Source organism: Lytechinus variegatus, chromosome 4 (genome assembly GCF_018143015.1).
Source record: "Lytechinus variegatus isolate NC3 chromosome 4, Lvar_3.0, whole genome shotgun sequence".
Taxonomy (NCBI): domain Eukaryota; kingdom Metazoa; phylum Echinodermata; class Echinoidea; order Temnopleuroida; family Toxopneustidae; genus Lytechinus; species Lytechinus variegatus.
This window is the reverse complement of record NC_054743.1, coordinates 52,819,645-52,847,474: the sequence shown is the minus strand read 5'-3', so window position 1 is coordinate 52,847,474 and position 27,830 is coordinate 52,819,645. Positions and strand designations below refer to the sequence as shown.

Here is a 27,830-nt window from a genome sequence, read left to right as displayed (position 1 = left end):
ACAAAGTGAAATGTAAACCCAATTTAAATGATAAAAGCTTTGTGAAAAAAATGCTGGAGATGTCTGATATAATTTTTTGTTCAGATTCAGTGATGTCCTCAGATCCAGCTGGAACAAAAAGGTAAAGGTTGTGCTTACTAATTGTTGAAATTTCAATTTTGGTGGCAACATTTTTACAAAATCCTTGAATATATCCGTTTTATATCAATTGACTATAAAGTGCAAGGGAAATATATGATAAATGTTTCGCAGGGTAAGTTTGATTTCGCCCTTTCCCCTTGACACAGCGTGAAAACGAGCATTTCTGCGCAAACAGATTTCTGCGAGCTTTACAAAAATGGACAGTGCTCACTTAAGTGTATCATTCTGTCAAAATTTTTACTTTCATTGAGTAGGTGAGACCCAACCCAAGAATATATGTGAAAAAATACCCACATGTTGTATATTATTTAATTTTCAGAGCTCTTTAAAAGTGTCAACTTTTTTTGATACGCACTGTATAAGTTTAAAACATTCAAAAAGAGTGAACGATAAAGGAGACTGCTCATACTGCCATACACATTTAGACATGAATATCTGGAGTGTGTGTGCGTGTGTGGGATAGCCACTTACTAGGTGGGTGCGCGTGCGTGAGGGGTGTATGTATGTTTATCGGTAAGATTCGGGTTAGGTGTTCCCTTTCAAACCATAAATAGAATCAAATTGAAAAATGAAAAAGAATACCAACCTCAAATCCATACACATATTGATGACCGACGGAAAATTCAAATAGGAAAGCAGTTTTTTTTGTAAGGCATTAATTTGCTTTTGAAGTGTGTTGCAAGACGGCAATTCATTCACTAACTCCTGAACTCTCTAAAGTAACGTTCTCTCCATTTATAAAAATATATTATTATCTAAATAACAGTTTCATGGTCATTTTCCATCTGGTAAAGGAACCCCGATCCCACGCATACAAAAAAAATAGAATAACATTGTAGTTTCAGAATTATTCGTTACACTGAGACGGAAACAATGAACAGATTCTAGGGAGTGGGCGGGATCCATCTTACTCAAAATGATCAGAATATGTTATTTTTCCATCCATGGTAAAGGTAGCTGCGATAAGCGCAAAGGCCTGTATTCTCAATAAGTCTAAAATATTATGAAGGGGGTGGCAATTTGCATCACGTGGTATGAAAAATGACGCCATTGTTGTAACTGTTTTCATCACTGTGCAAACATTTACCAACTGTATTCTATCGGGTGGATCGCATTTCATGAGGTATTCTGAAATTCCCGTAAACAGCTGTCCGTTCACACCAAACAAAGTGGACAGGGATGACGGGGGGGGTGTATAGGTGGTCAGTATTTGTGGATGCAGGGGGGGGGGGGCAGTTTTGGAATTATTATAAAAGTAATCTGACAAACTTAAACCATGATTACATGCAATATGTTCGCCAATTTGAAAAGAATAAATCTATATTTTAGAGAAAAAAATATAAACTGCAAAGGTGAGGTGTGAAATTTACTTACTATGTAGTAAATTGTATCTTATTTCAGTTAAAATTTCCTGCATTTAATATGTCAGCACTCTGCCTCTTTGAAAAACCTCACAATAAACGACATGCTTCATAATTGATATAGGCAATTTTAGCAAGTGTGAATTAAACTTGAAATATTGTACTTGTCAATAAATGTGATTTGCGATGTTCCGACAAGTGCCGGTAAAAAGCTTCTGATTATATCGAATGAAAAGGTTTGAAATATTTTATCTATGATTAAATAAAATAAGCATAATAAATGGCTGAGAGAAGTAAAACAATAATTTATTTGAACATAATCTCCCCTCCCTCACTGTCACCGTCTGTCTCGGTATCTCTTCATCTCTCATCACTACCCCCATCCCCCTCACACACATACACACTCACTCTTCATCCAATGCACCTCTCCCATTCTCTTTCCATTATTTGTTTTGTCAGTATCCCCCCCCCCTCTTTTAAAATCACTCACAGTTACCACTGATATATAAATCTCCCACTATTGCACATGATTCCTCTGAAAGACATTTCAATTAATATTGTATGTCTGTTTGTTAAAGTCCAAGGAAGCTTTACTGGTGACATCTCATTGTCGAGATATTACCCTCTTCATGTCGACTTCTGAAATTCGTAAGTTGTCATGGCGACATAAGTTACATGTTTGTTGTTAAGTCGATTTCTAAATATGTCGTCATGGTATTATAATGTATTTAAATAAGTCGATTTCTAAAATGTTAGATTCGACATGACAACTTGAATACCATGGTGATATGATACATTTTAGAAGTTGACTTTGCAAGAAACCTTGACAACGTGTCTTATGTTGCCACGTCAACGTGCATAGTTAATAACCCGTGCATGATAACGCTATTAAGTCAACATGGCAAGATGAAATATTTGGCCAAGTATATTGCACTATCACATTACCGTAAATATAACTCGTCTACTACCATTTGGTCTATCATAAGTTCGTCATGGTCTACTTTCATTTAGTCTAATGCCATTCTGTGTAGTAACCAATGGTGTGTTGGTCCAATAGCCATTTAGTCCATATACCATTTGTTCTAATTAAACTAAAGTGTTTTGTGCAAAATTGATAAAATGTAAATGGTTATTAGACCAACTGGTTAACAGACGAAATGGTAATATACGAAATAGGTGTTAGACGAAGTGATGATTGGACCAAATGGTTATTGAACCAAATCAGGCGAAATGTTGATGGCAATAGAGGAAATGAAGGTAGACGATGTGGTGAGCCGGCGAGTTGTCAGTGGACGAATTGGCAATTTACCTTATCAATGTGTGAGCGTTGCAAAGAAAACGTCAGAAAGCTACCCTTTATTAAGTTCTAGCTAGAGAAGACGCGAAGAGAGGAAAGAAAATTCGTTTTGGCGTAATTTAAAAAATTTGATTAATGTAGTGTATTATTGCTAATGAGTAGACGCCTCTCCAAAAATAAATTTGGTTTGATAGATGAAATGTTTTGAGCTGTTTCGTAATGGGCTTTTTTTCTCTTTTTTCCCATTATTTTTTTAAATTTAATTATTAGTGATTAGATCTATGTCTAGTCTATAAACTAAGCGTAACAAATGATTCTAATTCGAGAGTGTATTGATTGGCACTCGGGTCATTTATATCGCTTACAAAAGTATTATATCCTTCGAAAAAAAGTATAGATTTATCTAGTAAGAGAAAAACTCGTTGAAACCCTTCTGACTGCGAGTTTATTTATCAATATGATGTTATTTAATTTCAACCAAAAATAGTGGCCTTTTCAAAATTTTTAGTCTTCTTATAAAATCTACTTTTACTGTTTTAAGCCTATACTTCAAGACCATAAATGGTTTGTTATTTATTTCACATTTTATTTTTTTTTAAATATGACTCTTAATTATCGTGTGCTGGTATTCTATATAATACAACAAAATATAATAAGACAACAATAATTATTAAAAAAATGAACACTAATATCAAATTAAATAGATGGAGTAAAAGAGAAGGGAGAAAAGGAAGAGAAGAAGACGAAGAAGAAGGAGGAGGAGGAGAAAGAAAATTATTCAAACAGAGTGTAGGGTGTTGAGTGACTATACTATATAACATTGGCGGCGGAGCAGAGGAATATCTTTCGTTTGGGGGGCCGGAGGACGGCTATTGTTGCGCCCCCCCCCCCCCAACACAAAAGATAATCCTCTGCTCCGCCGCCTATGCTATTAAATGGAGAGGGATGTCGATGTTATCCTGAACTCACCTTGCAACCCCCACCCCCTTCCATCGTTATTAAACGAACCTGAAGCCACCCCCAGCCTTTTAACACAGCGAATAAGATATTGATACAAAGACAACCAATCGGTTTATTGGTCTACTACAATTAAACGTTACCGCGGCATAAAAAAACAATATCAGTTACAGTTCAAAGTGATTACTATCAATATGGCAAAAAAATGTGGCTATCAACAGTAAAAACGTGCCGTTTACCCAACTATGTTAATGTCGGGCATTCAACGTGAGCAATAAAAACGCTTCAACGCGAGAAAAGCTATCCCGCCTATACCCCGTCCACCCCCAATTTGGGCGTGTCATCTGAAATGAAGACACAATCGAGATGACTATTTTAAAAGGTCAACGAACGGTTTTTAGCGCTGGTACAAAATACAGTACAAAATACACGATTCAAGTCTTGTAGAACAGAAGAATTGATTATATCGGTAACTTTTCAAGCAAAAGGAACGGAAGAATTGACCACAGATGATGAACAATTTACAAGAAGAGTGATTTGAAGGAGAGAAAAAAAGGGAGACAATATTGACAGACTTTCCGCATACATACAGAGCGAGGAAACTTTGTTTTCTTGGGAATCTCAGAAAGTGGAGAAAGGGAGGAAAACACGAAGGAAATTTTGAACGAACTTCTAAACGGGGGAAAAGAGCGTAATGTCATCAAAGATTCTCGGAATAGTGACTTGATAGTTGGAAGGAATATTGTTTATTCATTATAAATTTTGGAAAAGAAACAACCAATAAAGAAAGAAAGATAGGAGAGAAAGAAAAAAAAGGAAGAAAAGAAAGGTGTAGGGAGAAGACCTAGTTTTTAGAAGATTAAAAATCATAATGCTTATGTTAATGCACGTATAAAATGAGAACTCGAGCGCCATGGTTTTTAAAGTTGGGGGAATTGATAGATTTCAATGGGGAAAATGTGTTATAAAAAAAATCAATTTGTTTAACAAATTTTCGGCATTACTCCTATTTGTTAAAGATCAGTATGCTCGATCTATATGAAAATCATAAATCATAAGTCAGAAAAAATTGGAACCAGTGGGATTCGAACCTGCCATCTACTGCTTTCCGGGCAGCCTGTGTATGCGTCTTATGTTGGCTAAAACATTATAATTACATTAAAAATATCGATTTCGTCACTAATCATATTTTCATTCACTTTAATAAATCCCCGTGATATGACGGACTGAACGTCGAGTTTTATATTACATTTTGGCAGGTTGTCTGTGATTTTATGCAGTTAATGATTAAGGGTTTGAAATCACATTTACAGGAGGCAGGTACATCTTTTTTTACTATTGGGTCTTTGCAAAAATCAGGAAGTAATACAGGGAAATGTTTTATTTCCCAGTTAGAGCAGGAACAACTTTGGGAAAGATGTTTAGGGATTGGGTGAAAGTACTTTACACTAGTGTGTTTTCAATGGAGGGAAATCAACTGGCTATTTCATCATTGAGTGTGGGCTAATGCAATGGGACCCCCTGTCCCCATACATGCCATACATGCCACTGCAATCGAAACGATAAGGGGTATTCGCTTTGGCAATACGGAAATAAAACAAATCCTTTATTCTGATGACATGATAATATTCGTGCAAGATTTAGACTCTATTAGACATAATCCTTGAGAATTCATAGAAAATATCTGGACTGAAAATTAATAGAATGAAACTTTCATTTTGCCTCAAGGGCCAACCCCCTGTTCCCTCTGGATTGAATACTATTATTTTCGATTATTTGTAAAAAATACTGGGTACTTATTTCTCACATAATCCTGATGTAGCTGAAGAAATGATTTTTTTTATAAATTGAGTAAAATCAAAAAGTTATTAAATTGGTGGAAATAAACAGATATCACTTTGATAGGAGACAAATTAAATTGCTTAAAACAAACGTATGAGTATTCAACAAGAGTTCTTTATCTCCATTACCTGACAGGGTGTTCAAAGAAATTGATTTTATGTTTTGACTTTTATGGCAAGGGATAGGTAAAATAAAAAAAGAAACACTTTATATCTTGATTAAAGGCAAGGAGGGAGGGGACTAACAAAGCTTCATTTAAAGTGGTAGTTCATTTTTGTAGTGGAAAAAAAGAATGATGTGGATCAAAAGATTAGTAATTGATGATCAGGAAGTGAAGTAGAAAGTCTTTTAAATTTCTCCTAAAAACATTTTCTTCTGATATAATCAATTCAATGTAAAATTTCCAAAATGTTATTGGGAAATGCAATGTATTTGGTCTGATATGAATCATTTTATTAAACAGGCGTGATTAGATTTAAACTTGCGACAATGAAAAGCCATCGTTCTAATAGCCTGACTCCTTGCTTCTCACTTTTTCTCCCCCCCCCCCCCCTCTCTCTCTCTCTCCTCCCGCCCCTCGCTTTCCCTACCTTTCTCACCTCTCCCCCGCTCTTCCTCCATTTTCCTTGGTTCATTTTCTCATTGTGTTTCGTATCACCTCCAATGGACGTTAATTTCAGTCTTAAAGTAATACAATCATATTTGATCATGCTTATAATCAAAGTAAAAAAACAATATGAAAATTATCAAGCCTTCCATTACACATTTTCGAATGATGTCATGTCCTTTATCAAAATACAAGATAATTATATCACTCGCAGAGTGACATTAGACTGAAGGTAATGTTAGAATTTAATTCAATCAAAATAATATCAAATAAATTTCCTTTATTTATGGGGACGGAATGTTATTAAAGTTGTTTTTTTATTGACTGAGGCTTGGTATTTAATTGAACAGCGAATATGTATTTCTATGTTTTGGTATGTGTTAGATGGCTATCGGAAGTGTTACAGTTAAAATGAGTTCGGCTCTGTCAAGTTTGATAAATTACATTATACGTAAGTGAGTGAGAGGACATCAAGCAATAATTGTCAGATGATCATAAAGACAATGCATGTTGTTCATTTGTTTATACATATTTTACTAATCTCCCATTTGATATATATCATGTGGATAGCAGTTTCATTGGATAAACATTCTTCTATTTATTACTAGAATGGGCTTCAGCATGTAATTTCACATAATTTCAATTGAGTGCTACATTGTTCCTTTAACTTTTCTAGATTTGCAATAAGTATTTAACCTGAAGAGGGAATAATGTTTTACAAGCCTAGTTCCTCTTTCTCTTTTCTCATGTTCTACCTTAATCTTGTAATAGTTGCTTTGTTCACATTCGTATACAAACATAATTCTTTATGATTGTCATTATTTTGATGAAGCTATATTACGTGTGCTTGTATAATTCTGTAAATATTGTTATAGGGGAAATACAAATGTTCAAATTCAGAATCTGAAAATCTGAACCTGCCTCTCTCTATTGAAAAGAATTAATTACGTTTGGTAAAATTAGCTTGAACACCATATTTTCTTACGATATTATTATCATTAAAATTGATATTCCTCGATTTATATATATAAATCACCCAAACAATTTTACCAATATGGTGATGAAAACAACAAAAATAAATGTTTTTATCATGACTACGTCTACATGCCTTCTATTACGTTTGTAACGATGGCGACAGTGATGGTAACAAAAATAATATCAATAGTAGTAACAAAGATAATAATAATAGTAAAAATACTACTACTACTACTAATAATAATAATAATAGTAATAAGATTAATAGTACTGATAATAATAATCATGATATAAATAATGATAATGATAATTATAATAATAAATGTTTCTAATATGCAGATATTATCACCCATACAGGGTGAAGCATATATATATATATTCATTCTTTCGTTAGTTTTGAAAAAAATAATTTGACAAGCGCCACGATGTTTGGTATCGTATCACACAGGAATTTCTCTTATTGCTCAAAAATACCTATTCGTACTTAATACTTTTCGAGAGAACCATTTTCTCCCAACCAATTTGATCTTCGTTCTATCATCTCATCTCTTAAATTTCTTATTGTTACGTTACAATTTGATAATTACAAACAAGTGTTAATATATTTGTTTCTGTGAAGGGCGCGCATCCTCAGCCAGTCATCATAGCAACATCTGTCTGAGGATGCGCTCTCTGATTGATACCATACTCCTGAAGAAGACGGAGGACCGTCGAAAATTCGAGTAAACAATAAAAACTTTATTGGCAATGAAAGCATTATCTTCAGCATTTTTTGTGACCTTACAGAAGCCAATATGTGAAACTTTAAGATATATATATATATATATATATATATATATATATATATATATATATATATATATATATATATATTTTCACCATTAGAAATTTAGAAAAAATCATACTTACAGTATCATTCTTATGGCTTGACAAAATACTAATATCAATTCTACTTTGACAAACTCTTGTAAATATCACAATTTCTAACGTCGTTGTGTTATGGGAGAAATATTTTTTATTGATTCAATATGATGGCCGCACAATTGACTTCTACAAAATTCATATAATTATCCCATCCTAATCGTTCAATACCATATCAATTATGAGGTGATAACTTCAAAGGGAAAGACCGTGTCGACATTGGTCTACCCTATTTCTAGGCCCGTGAAATAAAATTTGTAATATGATCCAATTAATGAACAACAAATCCATCCCTGTCATTTGATTTCTTAATCGAAATGAAATGTCAAGGATTCCAGACCTTCTCATTTATTAGGGATAAAAAATAATTTTCATTTGTTTACCATCAATACCATTTAAATCTTAGTTTTACAGGGTTTTTTGATGTCATATCATTTATCATATAACCTACGATTTCCGACGGAAGTTTGTACAAAGGTAGCTTGGACGACAATGAAACCGATCCGGGCATGCACGCCGAGCAAAGAATCGTTAAATCCACCCCAGTTGACTTGAATAAAAGAAAAAATCCAACAAGCATAACACTGACAATTTCATCAAAAATCGGATGTAAAATAAGAAAGTTATGACATTTTAAAATTTTGCTTAATTTCACAAAATAGTTATATGCACATTCTGGTCGGTATGCAAATGATGGGACTGATGACGTCACCAACTCACCATTTCTTTTGTTTCTCACTGTATGAAATATTTAAATTTCTCCTCATTGTCAAGAGAAACAAAGTTTTATTCCTCTCTGAACATGGAGATATACCATTGTTTTGAAATGTGGTTCAGTTAAGTTGGTCATTATTGTAAAATCTGTAAAAATGAAATGTATAATTCAAAACGATAAAAAACAAAAGAAATTGTAAGTGAGGGACATCATCAACTCACTCATTTGCATGTCACTGAGTGATAAACAAAAACCTTGAAATGTCATAACTTTCTTATTTTACATCCGATTTTGATGAAATGTTTAGCATTATATGCTTGTTTGATTTTTTTTTTCCATTGATTCAATTCAACATTTTCTGGGGTAGACTTGACCTTCACCAAATTATAAGGAGATTTGACGAGTATCGTTGCCAAGCGGTTAAGTAGATTTAAAAATGATAATACAATCAGAATTGAAATTATACTTTTTATATTCGGAAATACTTCTTAGTTGATGAATTCTATTTCACACGTTCTCACACGCTCCTCCTTGTTTCCATTGCTTTAATGTTTGTTTCTTTATGACTCGATCGAATGCAGTATATGCCAATGATTTATTACCCAAATTTTCGCCCCCCCCCCCACCTTCGTCAGGGAAAACATGAATGATTTAGAATATAAACAAACAGTAATAAGATTTTGATATTAAAATCAGTTGAGTTGGTATATACTGCATTCGATCGAATCATCATTTATTTCTTCTAATTATCAAAACAGAGAGATATATATATATTTAATGTTTATATCTTTGTAAACCATTGATTGATGGGAGAACCTTCAATGTAGATGGAAAGCAGGCCATTTCTTGCTCTTTCTATTTTGCCACAAATGAAATAATGGTTATATCATAGAGAGCAATATAAAAGATAAAGTGGAACAATGCAAGTATTATCATACTGAGGAGATGCTGATTGTGCCAAAATCTCCGAGAATGGCCGTATAGCGTGTTCATCATTGCGTTATGCATATTAGTATGTTAGCACAAACAAAACCCAAATAACTTTTCCAAATGGCCGGGGGACCGTTTCATAAAGCTGTTGGTAAGCTAAGAGTGATATTCACCATTAAATGTTCGTTGGTGATTATGAAAAGTTCACTAGTCGTTCTAAAAGTTGCTCTTAACTTAACACTTTTATGAAACACCCACCGGGATTGTTAAAAAAACTTGTATTTTAGCTTTTACATTGTGTTGCCTGGCTCAGCAAAGTAAGCCATTATCCCAATATATACATCATCAAATATACATGATACAGTATCGTAATGAGCACAGGAAATTCGTTTACTCATTCAGTTCAATTGCGTCGCTATAAATTATTTTGTTATATTTTTTTCTTCTTTCTACAGACTTAAGTATTTACTTTGTTCTTGATTACTCGAATGTTATATTCTGTATTTTTTGTGTATTATGAATAATTATTTATTTGACTTTGTGAAAAGTGATTTGTTAATATACTATTGTATGTATGATTTTCAACTGAATATTTTAATAAATACTATTTCAAAAAAAAATTGAAGGGGTCAAACATGGTGTATGCAGCGAAAGTTACCAAAATCTAAGCTATCATTCTTGTAGGCCTATTTATACCATTTTAGACACTGAAATCATATTTTAAAACTATTTATGAAAATACTAAGTTTACCTTTTCAGGCCTACACACTCTCTTTGAGCTTAAGTTTACTCTAGACTATTGAAATTGAATAGTGCACAGTATAATGAAAGCCATCAATGATCACTGAACATGAGCGGAGAGCAATATAATTATAAAAATGATTTATAACTTCAATATGAAGTGAACATCAATTACTTATCAGAAGAATCACAAGAAATTAAACACTTAAGAGTATAAAACATTGGGCATTAAGAGGAAATTCCCGCAATGCACTTAAGAAAGAACTAGAAGAGAAGGAAAAAGGTGGTATTACTTGGGAGAAATTGACGACCCAGTATATACTTTACATGAGCTTAAACTGATAATTAAACTAATAAGACGCATGTAAATATTCCATTACATCACGCACTCAACACAGGGGTATACTAGTAACCTATTGAAATCCTACAAATAGAAAAGAGCAACAACAACATAAATTACATTAACCATTAAAATATGCGAACAACTAGCATACAAAATTTATACAAAAGCGCCCCCATGACGAGTTTGGTCACTTCGTTCCCTCTCTTTCGGTTTCTTCGATTTTTTTTTTTCATCTTGTGTATGATTGTTTCCATCTTAGTCATTATACAATCATGACAATCTATGAGATATACTTTTACCAAAAAAATAGTTGTACATAAAGTATTATGGAAAATTGAATCATCGCTCTCACCCCCTCCCATATCTCTCCATCGGCACAACTCTCTTTTTTGTCGATATGCATTGATTTGTTTCCATATTAGGTCATTTTAGGTCAACTTTTTTACACCTCAGCTCTTATACAATAGGGATCCCAGAAAGAAGACGGTATTCATGGCTCACCTAAAGCGACTTCCTCATTGTTGAGAACAGGTTCAAGACCGTAGTTACCCCAACCATCGCTACCAATCCAGATAAAACGACGATAGGCTCCAGCCTTAGCTGCAGCTGTGAAGATATTCCGGGCGGTCTCGAGTTGGACGAAGAGAATGACCACAGTAGAATGGGCCGAGGTACTCTGGGTATCCAATAAGTCACTGATCAACTAGGGTGGGGTGGGGACAGGAGGAGGAGAGGGAGGGGGGTAATAGGAAAATTATTACGTGATCAGGAAAAATAAAGAGAATATATAATTCACATAATATGCTTATAATCAGCGTCTTAACCCGTCTTAACCCGTTTTCCCCATTAATCGGATAATGAATTTCATACACACAACTTTCTCCTCTCCCCCACGGAGCATTGCAGCAAGAGCTCAAAGTTAAAATGCATTTTTTCAACTCTCAGTGGGCCTGTGTTCTGCACACGTTATCTCTTTTTAGAAGTTTTAGTACTAAAATATGAACATCTTTTCATTTACTTATACATAATTATACATCGACGCTTTATTATAAGGACTACACACATTAAGCAAATAATAAGACTGTATGAATTATCAAATACATAAACAAATAAATATACAAATCAATGAATAATAAATATTAAAAAATCAATAAATAAATGAATCGATATATCCAAGGCCCAATCTAACTGTTTTTTCAAACTATTTTCTTTTATAATCTATACCGGTAAATCTACTTTAGAACACCTTTCTTCATGAACTTACATTTTCCTGGATTTGAAGCTAAACATTTTTTTTAATTCTCGTATCCTTATCACACTTTGGGTATAATAACTAGCCTTCAAGTCTGAATGGTTTTTGTAAAAAGAGTAATAAAAGTTGTTGATAATTCCCAAACAGATAGACAATTGCATTTATTGTCAATAGATTCAAGACGGTGCAAGAATCAAGAGGCAATGTCCCATTTTAGAAATGTTTATTATATGATAATAATAAATTTATCATGCAGTGATTATGATAATGTAGTGCAAGAAACGCAAGAATAAAATTAATGAAACCACAGGTTTTAAAAATGTGAAAATGTCAGTTAACAAAGCATTTTGATTCAAATTTTTATTCAGCAAAGTTTTGTCAGAGCCTCTCAAATATTCCACACTTTTATTGACTTTGAATGTGACTCCCAGCTGACGTCATTGTAATTTGATTTTGACTACACGGAAATATGCGATTATGATGTAAAATGATTGAATAATTACCTCATCATACGTTTCAGTTGAGGCTGGTATCGTTCTAGCTACCGCTAAGCAGATATCGTTATCGGCAGCACGTGACCGGAACTCGGTCTGCGCACTCTTCCCATATGTGTCATCTGAGTTGATGAATGAGACGTACTTCCATTTGTACTTGAGCAGGATATCCACCATCGCTTTCACCTGGTGTTAGTAAGAAAAAAAAAGAGGGGTTAGAACGACTGGAAAGAAGAAGGAAAGTTAAGAAACAGATGATTTAGAAAAGGATGATGACGGAGTAGAGAACTAGTAGAGCGTAGTAGTGGTTGTAGTAGTAGTAGTAGCATAGTAGTATAGTAGTAATAACAGTAATATTATCAGTAGTAGAAGTAGTTGTTGTTGTTGTAGTTGTATTAGTTGAAGTAGTAGTATATTAGTAATTGTAGTAGTAGTTGAAGTAGAAGTAGTAGTTAAAGTACAAGTAGTAGCACAAGTAGAAGAAGAAGAAGTAGTAGTAGTAGTAGTAGTAGTAGTATTAGTATTAGTTGAAGTAGAAGTAGTAGTAGTAGTCGGATTATAAGTAGCAGTTGTAGTAGCAACAGTAGTAGTAGTAGTGGGAGTAGTAGTAGTAGAAGTGGTAGTAGTAGTTAGTAGTAGTAGTAGTAGTAGTAGTAGTAGTAGTAGTAGTAGTAGTAGTAGTAGTAGTAGTAGTAGTAGTAGTAGTAGTAGTAGTAGTAGTAGTAGTAGTAGTAGTAGTAGTAGTAGTAGTAGTAGTAGTAGTAGTAGTAGTAGTATAGTAGTAGTAATAGTAGTAGTAGTAGTAGTAGTAGTAGTAGTAGTAGTAGTAGTAGTAGTAGTAGTAGTAGTAGTAGTAGTAGTAGTAGTAGTAGTAGTAGTAGTAGTAGTAGTAGTAGAAGTAGAAGTAGTATTTAGTAGTGATCATAGTTATAGTGACAGCAGAAGAAAAAAATAGATGATTAACATGAATGTGCCGATATCTTAATTTGAATTGATATAATCAGGAAATTACAATACAAATCGCAATCCATTCAATTCCCGTAATGAAAATCTTATATAATTTATGTAAGTACTACGGATGTAATAATATAAAAGAAATAATCAGATGTCTGAAAATACACTATGATAGGGTGCTGCACTTTACTGGTAAGTGTCCTTGACTGATATTCCGGTAAATATTATATTATATACGCCAATAAGGATCGTTTTTTTAATGGACGATTATGTTTCATATTTGAAGGTCTTCATCACAACAATGCTCTTACAAATGGATATAATGTTCAAGGTTTTTCATGATAATGATTCAGGATTTATCTCCATTTTTAATCGTTTTTTCCCCCATTGACATAATTTTCAAAAGATTGGTGTCCATTTTGATCACAATATGCAAAAAAAATGTTAATGGGTCTAAATAAAATATGTTTTCTTTCTTTATTAATATGTGCTTTACAACATACTTAGACACTGTTTAAAAGCATTGTGCAATTATCTTATCTTGTAATCGCCATTTATTGTTATACGTTAGAACAAATTCAGATGAATGAAAGCTGCAGAAAATGAGATAAATAAATGAAGATAGGTGAGGATGTATGCTCCACGCTCAACAATCCATCCAGGATAAATGCATGCATTGCAAATCACCTAAAAAACGCCTCAAGTCCACCCCAGAAAAGTGTTGATTTGAATAAATAGAGAAAAATCAAACTAGCATAATGCTGAAAATTTCATAAAAATCGGACGTAAAATAAGAAAGTTATGACATTTTAAAGTTTTGCTTATTTTTCACAAAACAGTCGATGATGTCCTTCACTCACTATTTATTTTGTTTTTCATTGTTTGAATTATACAATACTTCATTGTTTACATATTTGACAATAAGGACCAACTTGACTAAACCTTTTAGTGGTAAACAGTGCTAATTCCTTACACTAAGGGAGGAATTAATCATTGTTTCACTTGGCAATGAGGAGAAAATTCGAATATTTCATATAATAAAAAACAAAATAAATTGTGAGTGGATGACGTCACCAGTCTCCTCATTAATTGTATACCAAATAGGATGTGCATAATTGTTTTGTGAAATTAAGCGAAACTTTAAAATGTCATAACTTTCTTATTTTATAACCGATTTCCATGAAATTTTCAGGATAATACTTGTTGGATTTTTCTCTTTTTATTCAAATCGAATTTTTGTTGGGGTGGACTTGTCCTTTAAGAATAAACGAAATGAAGTTCATGACAGTTTGAACTGTAAGCGAATTAAGTGTCATTTGTTTTATTTGAAACTAAGTTTTAACAAGCGATTCCCACTCATGGCCATACGAAGATTTTTTTTCTTCGGGCAAAATGCATGGACAATTTCAATGAAACTAGAAAAAGTGAGCGAGCGAAGCCACCGAGCTTGTCAAGGGGGTGCGCTTGCCTTCTCTAAATTGAAATTGAAGGATTTCGTGCACATTTTGGTGAATTTTGTGAGAGTTTTTAGTTAGAAATGTAAGTTTTCAGAATTTCGTATCGGGGGGGGGGGGGATCCCGCTGCGTATGGCCAATATTCAACTGATAAGATCTATAAAAAAAAAACGAGTAAACAATTTCTTGAATTCATTGAGTAGAAAGAAATGGTAATCATGTCATCAAGGTAAATGATAAACATGATAAACAAATTAGGTGAGAGAGACCTGTCTCGACTGTATTACAGTCATCATGCTAATGATAACACACCAAACGAATCTATCATTATTATTTACATCAGTCACTTTGTAGACGGTTTACTTTTAGTACTGTACCACAACCAGAGGAAAATTCAAATTCTTTATCTGAGTATTTAAAGAAATGGATGTGTTAATAAGTATAAAAAATGGATGTGTATTTCAGTATTAACAAAGTGGTAGTGTATTTCAGATTTTTTTAATCGTTGTGTATATCAATATGGATAATGAATGTCTTAAATGAGCTCGATATACAAATCGACTAGTTTGTATGTTTGTTATTTTTTGACATATTTGTTTGTTGTTTTCGCTTCGTTTCTTTGTTGGTTTGTGAGATACTTTGCGTACCTGTGCTCTTTGAATCAAATGTCAGATCTCTTTATAATCGAAGATAGATTATCTATATTTATAGTGGTTTGTGCTGCAGACACTTTATAACTTTACTCAGACCTTAATCTTATTAAAATTGGAAGTTGCACCCTAACGATAACTTTGCTGAAAAATACACAAAAAAATAAATGAAAAAAATGGTAAAGGTTTGAAGTAAACTCCATTAAGGAGTAAGAAGGTAAGAAAGTAAGAAATGACATTACATTATGGAGCGTTGTGGCCCAGTGGATTAGTCTCCGGACTCTGAAACAGAGGGTCGTGGGTTCGAATCCCAACCATGGCGCAATTTCCTTCAGCAAGAAATTGATCCACAATGTGCTGCACTCAACCCAGGTGAGGTAAATGGGTACCTGGCAGGAATTTATTCCTTGAAACGCAGCGCGTGTAACAGCTGCACTGCTAAAGCCAGGGTAATTATGCTGCATATACTGTAGAGCGCTTAGAGACTTCTGACAAAGTAAGTATTAAGCGCTATATAAGCAAGTATAATTATTATTTTCATTTATTTCATTATTGTATACACTAGTATACTAAGCTGGGCCGATATGTTATGCAGTATAAGATGGATAAATTTAAATTTTCTAATTGTTCTTGAAGTATAATGTTTATCTTTCAGGAGCGGGTGTGAACTAATTTGTTTGTTGATATACTGAAAGTGCAATGCAACCGAATTTCATGTTTTAGAGAAAATGACATTTTATTGATTTTTTTTTATTCACGATACATGGGAAGCTGCAGCATATGACGTCACGAATCAAATCATTCAATTCTAATGATTTTTTTTTTGATGGATTTTCCTTTAACCTTTACCCGGCGGTATATTTTTTCTGCTATTTTTATAATAAACTTTTTTGTCAGGTGAACGTTCCTACTAAACATGCGTGACCTAAATAGCTCTCTAGATCAGCGTGTATCTCTACTCTACGCTTTATAGCTCATTCAAATTTTCAATTGAATCAAACTACCCATGGTGTATCAGAATATTTATCAAATTAACCTGGATACATTAGAACTTTTTGAAACATCCCAGTGGCCTAGCCTCCTAAAACACATTTTCTTTAAAGGTCAAAAAGCTAGAAGCCATGTTTGTAATTTCAACTTTCTCCAGGTCCTAAATCCAATTAACAATTCGAACAGACTAGTCGAAATAAAAGAAGAATCTATTTTCATTAACAGAGTAAAAAAATGAAGAATGTCGAGAAGTGTGCAAATAAATTAGACCGCATTTGCGCTCAAGGCAGTGTCTTTTCCAGTTTGCCTTTTTTCCGAAGAATGTTTTGATGATAAATAATGCTTAAAGTGCGTATCCGCTGCTTACAATAATTTATGTCACACAACGTTAAAAAAAACCTGATTTTACAGGAGAAAAGGAGAGGATTTTGTAAAAAGCAATCACAGAATCATTCTGTAAATTCATAAAACAGGATCTTTCTGCAATTTAACAGAACGGGTCTGTTTAAAAAGGGGAAAAGGGGGTTTTATTTAGGGAATTCTGTAAGGTTCCATACACCAAATACCAATTTCCTGTAATTTTATATGATAGATTACGCAATCTGGTAAGATTACAGGTGTTCTCGAGACTCTGCTGCAGGAACTTCTTTTATTTTAAGGATAATTTTCTAACAGCGTACGCTCTCAGACATTCTCGTTTTAATGTAAGAGATAATCGCAATTAAACGAATGTAGGTAATTCTCTGTTCTGATAGTTCCATAGCATATACAATGAGTGACATGTGGGAGAGAGGGAGCTTCACATTTCTGTACACTTTGTGATGCGAACGTGCTATCTGTTTATGACCTAGTGTTTTTATTGATTGCACTTCAATTCTATCATATTTAATTTGTACAAAATAAGAATTACATTAAGCACAGTAGATGTTCATATTTTTTGCCAATACGCCCCCCCCCCCCCCTCCACCCCCACACTTCGAGCATGGAGCCAATAGGAATTGTGAAGCGAATGAAAGTTATAAAACGAGAAGGTGGGCTTCGATTACTTCATGGTATCCTCAAGGGAAAATGTGTAATGGGATTGTTATCCTCGAAGGGAAACTTTTACTTATCGTAATCATTTCTAAAACGTGCTGGACAGCTGTAAACAAGAATCTTCCGAATATACCATTCACAGATGGAAAAAAATGACGGTGATTCTGATGAAAATCCCTATGCGCATGCTCACTGCTGGATGTTAGGACTGAGTATGCGCAGGTCGATTTTATCTGGCTGAGTATGCGCAGGTCGATTTTATCTGGATCGTCCGTCTGCCTCATGTCGTGTTTATATCAAACATATATCTCAAACAAATAATATACAATCACACCCTCGAAACGAAATCAAGACCGACAAAATATATATAACGTAATTAACAATTACCAATGAGTTTTAAGAGATGGAGATGTCACTTTGATTTAGCAAGGATAAAATAATATGTTAGACATGTTCTTCACTGGATTTGTCTAACAGATTGTAGATAAAAATATTGCTGCTTAGCTTAATATAGATACAATAAGAAATATGCTCTTGTAATGATAATTCCTTTTCGCTGCGTCTGGGCGGATATTGTAAGCAGATACAGTGCTAACTTTTACGGGGTGAAGCAAACTTAAATTTTGCAATATTTATTGAAATATGATTTAAAAGTTCTCGACTGGCCGCGCATGGCCGCAACTGTGACGTAGTATAGTATTTAGTTTCCGTATAAAAAAAAACAGATGGATAGCCCTTATTCAGTTTTTCCAACATGACAATACTGATCTTCCATGGGGTCCATTATCATCACAAATAGGTACTGTACATTCCCTGAGACTATTTTGTGTAATGTTGATTTTTTTTCACACAATTTGAAACTTTTATACCATGCAATATTTTGCCTAATTTTCAAGTCTTTGAGGAAATATCTCGTCATGTGTTTATTATCCACATTTTGTGATCAAATAAAATTGGAAATATTCTCAATTATCTATTTTAACACAAATCACTTTTCAGTTGTCCAATGACACTGGCGGCATCACAGGTCACCACCAAAGGCTACAATGCACCTGTGTATACTTTTGTACTTCTTTAAAATTCGTTGTCACTCCTTCCATTTTACCTTCAAGAAATTACATAACAGTGACAATTATTTCCATATAGCCTATAGACCCTACATCCTGAGCATTTCACTATTCCAAAACTGCACCCGTAAATTTTTGGTTAGCCTCCTACACCAGCGATTATGAACTCAAAATGTTGCCATTCATTTACTGAATTAAAATGAATGATTTCATTTAAAGTCCATCCCCGACAAAAACTTGATTTGAATAGAACAAGAAAAATCCAACGAGCATAACACTGAAAATTTCATCAAAGTCGGATGTAAAATAAGAAAGTTATGACATTTTAAAGTTTCGCTTAATTTCACATAACAGTTATATGCACATCCTGGTCGATATGCAAATGAGGAGACTAATGACGTCATCCACTCGCTATTTCTTTTGTATTTTATTATATGAAATATGAAATATTCTAATTTTCTCCTCATTGTCAAGTGACACAACAATTAATTCCTCCCTGAACATGTGGAATTAGCATTGTTTAATACCATATGGTTCAGTCAAGTTGGCCCTTATTGTCAAATCTGTAAAAAATGAAATATTGTATAATTCAAACAATAAAAAGCAAAAAAAAATGGTGAGTGTGGGACATTATCGATTCTCTCATTTGCCTGTGAATAAATTGTGCATTTAACTATTTTGTAAAAAATAAGCGAAACTTTAAAATATCATAACTTTCTTATTTCACATCCGATTTTGATGAAATTTTCAGCAGTATGCTTGTCTGATTTTTCTCTATTGATTCAAATCAACATTTTTCTGAGGTGGACTTAACCTTTAAATACAATCGCGGAGATATGATTTGTGGGAAGCAGGAAATAATATCTTTGTTGAAATGTAATTCTACAGGTAGATCCCACGAATTACCAAATAATTCCTCGGATTCCCCAGGCTTAGGTTTTCACATCCTATATCTGGACGTTCTAAGAGCCCCTTCTCTTCCCCTCTCTTCTCTATTGATCTATCTTCTCACTATCATGATCGCTCTTTTCTTTTTCAATCTGACTTCAAGACATATTGCCGATATATTTTAATTATGTACCAATTCTGGGTAGTTTAAAACCAATAATGTGTGCTGTGGATGAAGACTACACAGTATTGGTTGAAAAATACCTAGAGTTGGATAATATTTTTAACCAATTGTTGTGTGGACAGTATGTTGCCCAACATTAAGAGTGCTTATTGTCTCCTAATCTATCATCCATGAGATTGCAATGCATTTTCTTCATTGTCAATTCGATTCTGCTGTTGAACTTCTTCCCGATTCTTCTTCTTTCTTTTCTTTTGTCTTTTAATCTTACTTTTCATCATGATGATATTAATAATATTTACCCAGGGTAGCCACTTCAGCCACTATATTTACCCAGGGTAGCCACTTCAGTTTCGAAAACTGTTCTCCCAGCGTGCCCTGCTATTATTATTATGATCATTTTGTTTTCCTTATTTTCTTTGATTTTCTTTATTTCTTTCCGTTACTCTCCAATTAGGTTCACCCTTTATATGAATAATACTTTTAATACATTTACTTCTTTACTATTAAACGATATTAGTCCAATACAGTCCAGATTTCCATCTTTTACATTTCAATTTCCTTCATACTAACAAAGGTCGATTGTTTACCTCTCTATATCTATCTTTGTAAAAAAAAATAATAATGAGTTCCGAAATGGCTCTACTTTTCAATCATTAATCAGGGAGCCAGGGATTGACGATTGAAAATTCATAAAAATAGATCATGATTCATTAAAAAAATCCAAAGTTTCTTAGAAAGTAAGTTTTGTTATCAAAAATTCTATTCTAAAAAATGGGCAGAAATGATTAAAGAAGAAATAAGGAGCTTTGATTTGATATCTTCTTTATTTTTTGTAATTGAGGTCAGTCTTATCCATAATTCTTTTAAAAACGAGACCTCTTATACTAGTAGGCTTCTTTTCAATTAGAAAATAAAAACAAAATGATTTTGTTCCTAAAGCTTTGATGCATAAATGCAAAGTAATGTAACTTTTAACCAGGCCCACGATACAAACTAAAATAAGTCAACATTTATGAAATACAGATAAAGGCAGGAAATATATTTGAAGGTATAAAATATCATGTGTGTGGGATGAAATTAAGATAGTGGGTACGGTCACTTCATATATTCACTTTTTAATAATTTCGGACGCGATTTTGTCTGAGCTTCAATTTTATAACATAACAGAGACACATGTGACAAGCGTTAGAAAGTGGGGTGGGGTAATACACTGTTAGGGGTAGACAAAGGCTCCTACAAAGATCACTTGTATAGTAATCATTATGCACTGCATGTGTAAAATTACAGAACATTGTTATTTGGGGTAACAAATCTAACAAATTTCTTGTAATAACCCCCCCCCCTTTTTTTCTAAAGACATGCTCTGCTAAACCGAGAGAAATTTCTGTTGAAAGAATGGACAGAGTGATTCTGCTATATTTTTTTCTCTGTAAAATCTTCTTTTTAACAGTAAGAGCAGGAGAGCGAACAGAAATCATTATAATGGATGTACACTATTTCATGCAATTATACACATGAAAAGAGCAGGTGTAATTTGGTTTCTTCTATTCCCATGATACAATTATAACTTTTTAAAAGAAAATTATGGTTTGGATATCAGACCTTGTATTATTAGCACAAAAGGCAAATACATCAACCTAATAATTTTGACTACAAAATCGCATTGAGGCGATATATAATGTTGCAGAGCTTTTCTATTAATGCGCCTTCATGCTTTGAATGTGCTCTGTGACAATATATCATCCCAGTTTTGTATATGCAAGCTTTTTGAGTGATGGAGTAATAATTTATTGTCAGAACCAGAATGTCAATTGAGCAGGAGCAGCAATTATTATTTTCTAGAGTATATTGTCGTGTGTGATGGTATTATACTGTTTCTAAACCGTTTAACATTACACGACCCAATGCGGTCTGACTTTAAATAAGATGGATTTTTTATTTGCAGTCAAATTGTTGAATAATTAATAATAATAAACCGTTCTTGTATAGCGCATTATGAATTAAAAAAGATAATTTGAAAAATAAATCAAGGGGAGAGGGCTAAATCTCTTTAAAAACTTGCAGCTTCTAAATAAAAACCTTAACACTAGGACAAAAGGTGAAAAGGTGCTTAGGGTCAGCTATCAAATTAAAATTACAAAATAAACTCATATGAACTACTTAAAATGACACATTACTTTCTAACTGAAACTAATTTTATTCGAGCAAATATGGTCAAGAAATTGTTAAATACATAAAGAGTGTGGGTACTGTTCAATAAAACCCTCACCATGTAGAGCCAATCGACATTATCAAAGTCTTGCACATATAGCGTTGTACAGTATAGCTGCTCTCGTGAACAATCATCATCATCATTGTGACATTTTATTCACTAAAGAATCACCAGACAACGTTAGCATGGTTAGTGGAAAGCTAAATGATTGCTCGATTAGAGATTTTTTAAGAAATAATATAATGCTTATAATTGATAATAATCATTACATTTTATCAACTTAGTTAGCCACTTCAGTTATAAAACTGCTTTACCAGCGGGCCATACATTATCTCACGTCTATCTAAATACTGAGCGCTAAGCTAGAAAGCATTTATTTTTTTGTTTTGAATAATATTTTATTTTCTTCCTCTTTCAAATCAATAAGTTTACAATCACAATTCATATAAATAAAGATTCTTTGCATGTAGTCAAGTAGAATTCGAGGCGCCAACATGACCGTCAAGTTGTGTATGTATGCATTTTTTGGCTGAAATTTGTAGTATAAGGTATCTACTTTAAGAATCCGACGAGTGCCACCTTGAGCTATTTTTTATTGACGTGATAGGTCACTTTACCTCTTAAATATGTCTTTCATATTTTACGAAATGAATATGTCATGTTTGGTATCAAATTATAGCCAGTAAAGGTCATTTGTCATAAAAGTTCAAATCGTGTTACAAAATTATGTAAGTACATGTAATACCCTATAATGCTGAACATAGTATGTATTTGCACACAAGTTGGGTATTATATGCATTAATTACCGGCAAAGGTTAACGATGGGTGCTACATTGGCATCTTGAGGAAATTTATTTTACTGACGTCATAAACCATCAACCTTTCAGATACATTCCTCTTAAATATGGCTTTTCTATTGAGCGGAATAAACATAATGTCAAATTATTAAAATCAAATGCAAAATAAAATCCACACATGTGAAACTAGGCGTTTAAAACGTGTCTAGGGCATTTGTAAAGGTCATTTAAGGTCAGATTTGGTCACAAATGTAAGTAATGCAACATATACATATAATTATAATGCGGAATATTTCATGTTTGGAATACAAGAAAGCATTTGGCACCCTTTGGCAACGTCATTTTCTGACGTCATAAACCACGCCATCCTTTTCACATAGGTTAACCTCATTATTACTATTGTATGGAATAAACATATCATATATGCATTTGGTATCAAATTAAAGCTAGCCTAATGGAAAATTGAATGTACATTTGACAATGTTTGAAGGCTAGAAAAAATAAAGCACAAGTAAAGGTCGCCTTTCGATCATCTATAATTTGATTTGATTTGATTCGATTAATTTTATCTCCAAATTCCAATAGCAAAAGTATAAAAATGCAAGTGTAGTCATTTTTTACCAGCGACACATAACAATAGGCAAATTATGTAATGAATAACATATGCATACATACATCATGCATTCTAACATTCTGATTGAAATATAATTATAGCTGATATTTTTTTTATATTAAAACATATAGCAGAATAAATGTACATTCATATATCGACATAAAACATTTTGAAATGTGAGAGACCTCCACTTTAAGCTTTGAGCTTGAAATGAAAGGAAAGAGGAAAGAAAACCAGACAAACAGTGCAATTTACGTTCATGAAAGGTCAGATGAACTTGGGGGTTTAATAGAACTTTAAACAAAACGTGTAACACATAATTTTTGTGTTTCAAATCATTTCATGTGATTCGAAATGGTCCATACTATTTTAAGATTTTACCCCATGTCTTGTTATATTACTCTCACAACTACCTTCTCTTCAATTCCACTGCAACCAGATGATCGTCGAATTCCCCTTCCTAAACAATCTCGAATCCACGTCTCTGTGTTACTTTGCTTCATACTTGCAGCATGAACAATGAAATGTATAATTCGACGGCTGACCAGCAACTGTTAAGCCATATAGAACAGGGTGACACTGACTTGCATCGACAAGCAAGTTCTTGTAATTCCTTGGTAGGAACTATTGTGTCACGAACAAGTACGGATATGCCTAATGTCCTGTTCTAAGTACTATCAGCTATCTTCTGAAGATGTCACGGCAGTAGAGGCATATAAATTCTGACGAAACTGACATTGTACCAGTAATAGACATTAAAGTTAAGGTACCATTGCAGAGCAGAGATAATTCCCTATCAAGATTTGGTACAATGCCATATTGAGTCAATGTGGCAAGGGAAAGATTCCCTTTCTGAACTTGCTGCTCGAATAAGTTCTTTATCTATAGAGTCCGATGCAGAATATGTAGACTTGATCAATTAAAACTTTATCTCTTTCTTTACTAATGTAATAGCCTCTCTAAAATCACTTAGCACATTTTTACATTATTTAGCAAGAATAAAGATGCTTCAAAGATCAAGAGCCCCCCCCCCCCCCCCACCGACAAGTCAACAAAAGAGCATGATTGTCAAAGGCGCTCTTCATTTTCTTAGCTGGCTCCAACAAGATCGATCTTAACACGGGAACTTGTGTGTAATGCATTATTTACTGACCTTGATTATTATGTTTCTGTAGAAAACTATACAAAGACACTGTGTAATTTTAATTCATATATGAAAATGGGGATGTATGATATGAAGCGTATGTCATATGTTTGATAAAAAAAGTCTTGTTAAATTCCCTGACTTTGTTTGACCCATCATTAACATAACTGTACTTTAGGTGATTTTGTCATGTATTTATAACCTTTATATTGTATTTGTATTTATAAACTTGTAACCTTTATACTTGCATTTCACTTGCCACAAGCTTAAATAAGTTACCAAATTCGATAGGTTTATTATATAAACTGTCACATTCTGTCATAATTACTTACAGGCCTATGTGAGAAGTGGGTGTGGTTTTTGATGAAAGAAAATAGGAATTGCCAAAGGAGGAGAAGGTGGTAAAGAATGCACAAAACAAAACCAAACTTGTTTTGTATTTCACACATGAGATGTTCCGCATTTGACTTTTTATAACCTAAATGACTTTTAATTGCCCTGGACACGTCTTAAATGCCTAATGATTCATGCATGTTAATTTTATTTTGCATTTGATATTTATTTGATATAATCAAACATAAAATGTCTATTCCGCTCAATAGAAAAAGTCGTATTTAAGAGGAATGTAATTGAAAGTTGAGGTGGTTTATGACGTCAGAAAAATGAAATTAATCAGGATGTAAAGAGACCACCCATCGGATTCTTCATTTATACCTTCTAAACTTTGCCCCAAAAATACAGATAAAACCTAACTTGTGCGTATTAAAAAGAATATTTTTCGCATTGTATGCATTACTAACATGTGTAATGCAAATTGACCGCTCAATGGAGTTTGATGAGTGCTAGATTTTATTTCATTATCCCATAAAGTCTGTTGATTCAATGAAAATCAAATGTATTATGTAGGCCTACGTCACGATCTCACAGAATAAAGTTATCTGTGAGTCAGTAAGGGGAAATATATCATGTGAGCTGATCGAAAAAGCGAAAAATAGCTGAATTAAGTGGATATTAGCAGTTGTAGAAACAGAAAAGGAAGTAGATGATACAGAAGAGAACGAAGGTGACAACGAAGAGATGGTAAAAGAGAACGAATAAAAGGGAGATGAAAAAGAAAGAGGAATACTAGAAGAAAAAGAGGATGAGGTGGAAAGAGAAGAAGAGGAGGTGCATGAAGAAGAAGATGAAACGTATGTGGAAGGATAAGAAGAAAAAGATATAATGAAATGGGAGTCGAGGAATGGAAATGAAAGATGATGAAACAGGATAAATAAAGGCAGGATCATGTGTTATTCCTACCTGGAATCGATCTGGTGGCACTGTCCTTAAGAAATACGGGTATCGGTCGTCATTGCTCAGTTCATCACTAGTCGATAGATAGCTAACCTGTGGAATAGCGTATAGACCAAACAATATAGCGGCTTGGAGACTGGACGCGCTGCGCTGTGCTCCGACCACCCCAGCAATCATAGGTAGAGACTGATCCGTTGCATTGCTAAGGCACTGTGAAGGCTGTCGTTGAGCTGGAATCATCTTCAGTGATTGTTTGAGGGCAATGGCGTTGTAAGAACACGTGTCATAGATCTCATAACCGAGGGTAATATTTGGAAGTAGCGTCTCATTGTCGTTGATACGTCGCACCATGTAGGCCATGGCCTCGACACGTTTGAGTGCATCGAGACCCCGAAGTTCTCCGCAGTCCTGAACACTCTCCTCGTAGAAGTGCACTGGGAAGAGCCCTCCGAGGTTCACTTCACCCCAGTGTTTGTAGGTGATGTCGACGTCGGGTATCTCAGCGAACGACGGCACGGGGACGAGGAAGACCACGAAGAAGAACATCATAGAGCAGTGTAAGACAGTAGGATACATGGTCATCGACCGTTAACTGCTTCGTACCCACGATGAACCTGTGAAGAAAAGAATGCAAAAAACAAGAAAAATTAAGTTTTATATTCAAAATAACTAGGAGATTAACATGGAATCATTACCGAAGCAAGCTAACAGATTGCGGCACTAATGTGAAAACTCCTAGATATAAATAATCTCACATTAAAAAAAATCAACCGCATGAAACATAGCAACCGAATCACAATGATCGTAGAAGCATAAACAACGAATCCTTTGAACCTCTGTCCGAATCTAGTGCACTCTAAAAAATGAAGTGCTAATTTAGCTCTTAAAGAGCGTGTATAGTGACTGCACTTCGGAGTGCTGATTTGTCTATTTGAACTAGACAAATCAGCACTCCGAAGTGCAGTCACTATACACGCTCTTTAAGAGCTAAATTAGCACTTCATTTTTTAGAGTGTGACACTGAAGACCTACACGCCTAAAAATCATTATATTCAACTAATAAAACATCCATATCACTTTACAGTCGAGCTGTCAACGAAATAGATTTTTCAAATCGGACTCCAGCTGCCGTTTATCACTTTGTGTTCATAAACACCAATCACCTCAAATGGTAATTACAAGCGAGATGATGTATGAGTATTTTGTTAAATTGAATGTCATTACCGATTTCTAACCGTTGAAAACAAAGATCGATTGCAAAGGTGAAAGGAGCTTATTTTTTGGCGCTTCAAGCAAACGTGTGAAATAACACAGATATCAAATTCTGTAGTCCATCTATTGTTTCTTTTATTATTAAAACCATTATTACACCTACTCGGCACCATACCCACAGATTACCGTAATTGATGATAGAGGTGTTTTGCAGTATTAACTGGCAAAACAGATTTCACTTTTCATTCATTCAAATTCATCAGGTATGTTTAGACAGGTGTCTAAAACTAAGGACAAGTCAACCCCAACAAAAGGTTGATTTGGGTAAAAAGATTTTTAAAAGTCAACACTGAATTTGTATTAAAATCTGACGCAAAATATAAAAGTTATCGCCAAGTAGTTAAAGGTCAAGTCCACCCCAGAAAAATGATAAGTTTAATCAACTAGTAGAGGAAAATCAAACAGGCATTAAGCTGAAAATTTCACCAAAATCGGATGTGAAATAAGAAAGTTACAATTTAAAGTTCCGCCATTTAAATAAAAAGTTATATGCACAGCTCAGTGACATGCAAAATGGGTCGATGATGTCCCTCACTCACTATTTCTTCTTTTTTTTTGCTTGACTTATGCAATATTTCATTTTTTACTGATTTGACAATAAGGACCAACTTGACTGAACCATAAAATATTAAAACAATGGTAATAACACACGTTCAGAGAGGAATAACACTATATTTCATATGACTGTCATACATGTATA

General features: G+C 33.8%; 1 protein-coding gene across 1 annotated transcript in view; it reads right to left on the bottom strand.

Moving 5' to 3' along the window:
• Nucleotides 1-26,473, bottom strand: part of LOC121414315 (metabotropic glutamate receptor 3-like) — a 46,994-nt gene extending 20,521 nt beyond the window's left edge. Inside the window, exons 1-3 of the mRNA XM_041607452.1 lie at nt 25,865-26,473; nt 12,586-12,762; nt 11,332-11,533 (exon numbers count right to left, since the gene is read on the bottom strand). Of these exons, the coding sequence (XP_041463386.1) occupies nt 11,332-11,533; nt 12,586-12,762; nt 25,865-26,440 (955 nt within the window). The 5' untranslated portion in view covers nt 26,441-26,473. The remainder of the gene's footprint in view (nt 1-11,331; nt 11,534-12,585; nt 12,763-25,864) is intronic.
• Between the last annotated feature and the right edge of the window lie 1,357 nt (nt 26,474-27,830).